The sequence below is a fragment of the Glandiceps talaboti genome, chromosome 9, assembly GCF_964340395.1.
Source record: "Glandiceps talaboti chromosome 9, keGlaTala1.1, whole genome shotgun sequence".
Lineage (NCBI taxonomy): Eukaryota > Metazoa > Hemichordata > Enteropneusta > Spengelidae > Glandiceps > Glandiceps talaboti.
The window spans coordinates 11313546-11318545 of record NC_135557.1 but is presented as its reverse complement, the minus strand read 5'-3'; the positions used below and the strand labels follow the sequence as shown (position 1 = coordinate 11318545).

At 35.0% G+C, this 5000-nt stretch overlaps 1 protein-coding gene across 2 annotated transcripts in view; it reads left to right on the top strand.

The window, feature by feature from the left end:
- The first annotated feature begins 1204 nt into the window (after nucleotides 1-1204).
- Nucleotides 1205-5000, top strand: part of LOC144440406 (uncharacterized) — a 5668-nt gene continuing 1872 nt past the window's right edge. Inside the window, exons 1-3 of one of the 2 annotated variants that reach the window (XM_078129776.1) lie at nucleotides 1205-1288; nucleotides 3727-3875; nucleotides 4330-4497. In XM_078129776.1, coding sequence (XP_077985902.1) covers nucleotides 3755-3875; nucleotides 4330-4497 — 289 coding nt within the window. In that variant the 5' untranslated portion in view covers nucleotides 1205-1288; nucleotides 3727-3754. Of the gene's footprint in view, nucleotides 1289-3649; nucleotides 3876-4329; nucleotides 4498-5000 lie in introns of both variants that reach the window. The other variant, XM_078129778.1, reaches the window with a different exon arrangement.

The window sequence follows — 5000 nt, the reverse complement described above, 5'->3', positions numbered from 1 at the left end:
GGGATGTTTTATTAATAATAAAATATACAAATTTGAATTAGATATCAATACCCATGTAAAAGTCTATGAAAGTATAACCGATATTTAAGCAATGTGTTATCTTATAGATATTAGATCTTGAAAGGACATGACCATTCTTTTAAATGTTCTTTATGTGTCTACTGATCGAATGAACAGCGCTACCAACGGCAGGAACCAGAACAAGAAAATAGTTATAGGTCATAAACGTGAGCCGTACCTATGTTAGGGCTAACAAATGTTTTGTTCCGGTTTATCACTGCCTACTCAAACTTTTTTGTTTTTACGTATTCGAGAAAAAAGATGAATAAGATTGGAAAGTTAGACTTTTCGATAGTGGATGAGGAAACTGACATTAAATTAAAAAGACAATATAAAACTATTCTTCCAATCTGTTATGGCTGTACATTTGGTGAGAAGAAACCAATAACACAAAGACCATATTGAAAACAGCGGAAAACATAACTACCTACACTAGACCCTCACACATAGGGAATAAACTTAGAAAAAAAATCACCTCACCTATTCTAAAATTGAGTGTAATCGGAACCATATAAGTTGACACATTGACGCATGCGCTGATATTCTTACGTGATAATATCTAGTAAAACGGCGATTTCGCAAGTTCTCACAACAGCGTCTTGTTTAATTTGAGAGAAAAGGAGTAAGTAAAAATAAAGTGTTATTTATACTCTATACAGAGGAAGTCAGGTAAAATGGTTTCAAATATTGAAACTAAGAGTGACTTCACACTACTGTTTAATTTCCAGTTTGACAGGTAAAATATCTAGATCTAACAAGTGATCTGATGAAATAAACAAGTGGGATGGTAGTCTTTACACCCTTCCCTTACATTACTAGTTGAATCGTTATATATAGTCTCAAATATCAGAGTTGTCGTGGGTATCGTAACTTGACTTTACCCGAGGAGATAAATGCCAAGCTGTGATTTCTGACGACTGCCCTCAAAGTGGGTCATACTTAGTTTCAATATTTCCACTATGATCACTTTTGTGAGTACATTACTGCTGCAATGGTAAAAATTGGGGAAGGAAACGAATTACTTGTATATACTATGTTACACGAATATGAAAAGACCCATGATGTCACCGTACATGTCAGGCCGAGTCAAATCATGATGAAGGAACGTTTACGCATGCGCCGTGGATTTTGTTATACTGTGATATCGCAAATAATCACATGTAGGTTTGTATTGTCTCGACTGACTACAATTGGTAAAACGTTCGTTTTATTACCTGACAGAGTCAAAGTAAGTAAATATTATGATCACTATCCCTTCATGTGGCAAGATTCGTAATTCATGTAAAGTGGTGTCGAACTGTTACTATAAAAGTTTTCAATTTCCGGGTTGATATGTAAGACATATATACCTACCTGTCATATATACCTACCTGTCTGGGGAATATAATGTGAATACCTTCGCGTCAATCATCTGTCTGTTTAAGTACATGAACAAAATGGTGATAGCTTCAAATGTCAGGATTGTTGTTAGATTTTACCTCCTGCTGTAGTCTAGATGCCAACGTTTCTAAATAAACCACATCTGGTTGTCCACCCAAACAGTGAACCCCTACTGATTTATTGGCGTAAACAGTGTATCGCATATTGCATCCTCAGCTGACAAATATACCTGATATATCATATTTGGACATTAAATAACTGTCCTAGTAAACACTAGCTTTATGAGGGACTGTGTTATTGGCATGCATGCAGGCAGGCAGACAGACAGACAGACAGACAGACATACAGACAGACAGACAGACAGACACACTGACTGACTGACTGACTGACACGCAGACACATACATACATGCATACATACATACATACATACATACATACATACAGACAGACAGACAGACAGACAGACAGACATACATACATACATACATACATACATACATACATACATACATACATACATACACACACACATACATACATACATACCCACACACGTACGTACGTACGTACGTACGTACGTACATTCATACATACATACATACATACATACATACACACATACATACATACATACATACATACATACATACATACATACATACATACATACATGCAAACCTACCTACCTACCTACATTAACCCAGACATATGGAGATCGAGATAAGAATGGGTAGGCAGATCGGTAGGTGGTTAAATAGTTAAGTAGATAGGGTGTTAGGTAGGTTGGTTGATAGGTAGGTTGGTAGGTAGGTAGGTTGGTTCATTGGTAGGCTGACCTTTTGTAAATTGGTAACTATATGCCAGCAACGCCACTGGTGTAAATCTATCAAAAACAAACGTGTACTTATCAATGTTTACTTCGATTTGTGAACGATGTGCAATACTTGTTTAAACTTTCTGTGGTGAAATTAAAATATCCTATAGTAAAACAAACTAAAGGTCGAAAAATAACATCAAAATATGAATATCTTAACAGCTTAGGCCAGAAAAAATAAAAAAGCTGTTCAACGGGCCCGACCTACCCATATTTTTGGCATTTCAATTTTTCTTTGGTGATGGGCAATATATCCTCATGCGGGCTTTGCATGTCAGTAAAATGCACACTTTGTTTCAAAATCAAGGGAATTTCTTTATATTTTCTGCATAATACATGTAACAATATACATTTGAGTCAATTCCAAATTATACAATATCTTATACAGTGGTTTACTTGGCTCTGATGATGCATACAGAAATGAATTGAGATTAAACTAACCTGTTGCATATCCAATGTGCACTAAACGAAATGAGCAAAACTTTATGACCATGGGAAGGGCACTCATTGGGCCATCAAAAGTCTGATAGTCTGAAAGTCTTCAAATGTTTTACCCTTTCTGTATTCATGATTTTTTGGAATCAAATTAAAGTTCAGGAGAAGTCATTTACCACATCTGCAAAATATCTTTCAGCTTTTCCACAACAAAATACACTTCATAGCCAGATAAAATGTACTGCATGTCATAATTGTCTCTCAATTCTGGTATTTTAAAACCACATTCAAGTTTTGTAAGACTTTAAATTATGTTTTTTGTTTGATATTTTATGCCTCTAAATGGCCTCCTATATTGTCTTATTTTCAAAAAAGTTTGCATTTTTGAGGATGTATCCTTCCAATCAGTAGAAATCACGGTAATAATTGTCTTTCTCCCAAAACAAGATGGAAGGTGGCTGACTAAGTACTTCCCTGTATAGGTCAGAGCTAATTATGAGACATCTCCTTACAAGTATCCATGTGAAATCCACATCCTTTGTAAAGTAATGTCATTTGGACTGTTATTGTAGTTGATTATCACTTATTTTTAATGCATCATTGTACCTGTGCTACCATCTATAATTTTATATCTCCTCTATAGTGGAGGTGACAGAAGGAGTGGCTAAAATAATTCTGGAGTTTCATTTAGCAGGTCTTAACATATTTTGAGAGGAGCTACAAAATTTGTTTAACTGTAAATTGTGCACATTTCCTAACTAGAGCTGATGGAAATCAATTGCCATACAGACAAATTGCAAGAGTTAAAATCAAAATGAATGAATAAGTAAAATGTAAACTCGACTTAAAATGTTTTGCCATCATTACATGTGGGTTTTTTTTTACATCCTTTGTGAAGAAAAAAATCGACCTACCTACCCAATGTGACGGGTTATGTTGCCCGTTGAACAGCTTTTTTATTTTTCTGGCCTTAAGAACACTTATCAAGACATCACAGGACAAGATGGCGGGAAGAGTCATGATATCATACTGCTGGGCAAATAAAGACATAGTGTGGAAAATAGAGGAAGAACTTAGACTGAGACATAAAATAACAACATGGATTGACAAGAAGGACATAGGTGGTAAGTCGTTTTTAAATTGGCTACATTCTTCCCCAATATCACTAGTGTTTTCTGCATCACATTATGTACCGAGACACATTAAAACAACACTTAATTTGCCATTAACAGAACTCCAGTCTTGTATTTAGCAATAATGAATTAATAATACAATAACGCATTCAGTGATATGACACATATATACCATATTATATGCACTGGTGCGCGCGCATACAAGCACAGGGGGCAGCGAGCATGTAATTGACCATATGCATGATCGAATATTTGTCCAGTGTGATAATCTTCCAGAAGATTGTGTGTGTGTGTGTGTGTGTGTGTGTGTGCGTGCGTGTGCGTGCACCTGTCTGTCTATCTGTCTGTCCGTCTCTCCCTCATTGTGTGTGTGTGTCTGTCTGTATTTGTGAGTCTGTGTGTGTTGTGTTGTTTTGTTTTATTTATTGTTTATTGCTATATTTAGGTAACCTATACGAGGGTATGGCTACAGGAGTCGACACTGCAGATATTGTAATCTTATGTATATCTGAGGATTATCAGAAAAGTGCCAACTGTGGGAAAGAAGGACAATTGGCTGCCCAGAAGAAGAAAACAATTATACCAATCAAAGTAACAAAAGTGAACATACTCGGTAAGATTGAAATTAAAACTTGTTAATGTAGTATGTGCCCCGAAACTAATCTCTCAAGCTTTTTCTTTTCCTTTAACTTAAAGTGGCCTGGAAAACAATTTTATCATGGCTTCATATATGAAAACTCAATAAATTGCAAACAATTAACAAATGTGTAAAATTATTGTCATTTTACGTACAATAACATTTTTTTACACAATTTAATTATCTTTTTTTTATATATATTATTGAGTTTCAAACACACTTTGTCAATGTTGTTTCACATTGATTTTTAAGAGAGGAAGCCATGATAAAGTTGTTTTAAAAATTTAAAAAAAATGAGTACCCAATTCCTCATCCATATGGCCAGTTTAAAAAGTCGATGAGAAAATAAAATATTGGTGATTTCCTTCAAAGCAAGACAGGTAAACCTTTAAATTCGTTTTCTTATTTCGTAAGGACCAGAACATAGCTTTCATATGGTTATACCCGAGGCTCATTCTATCTTATTAGATAGTGTCTAG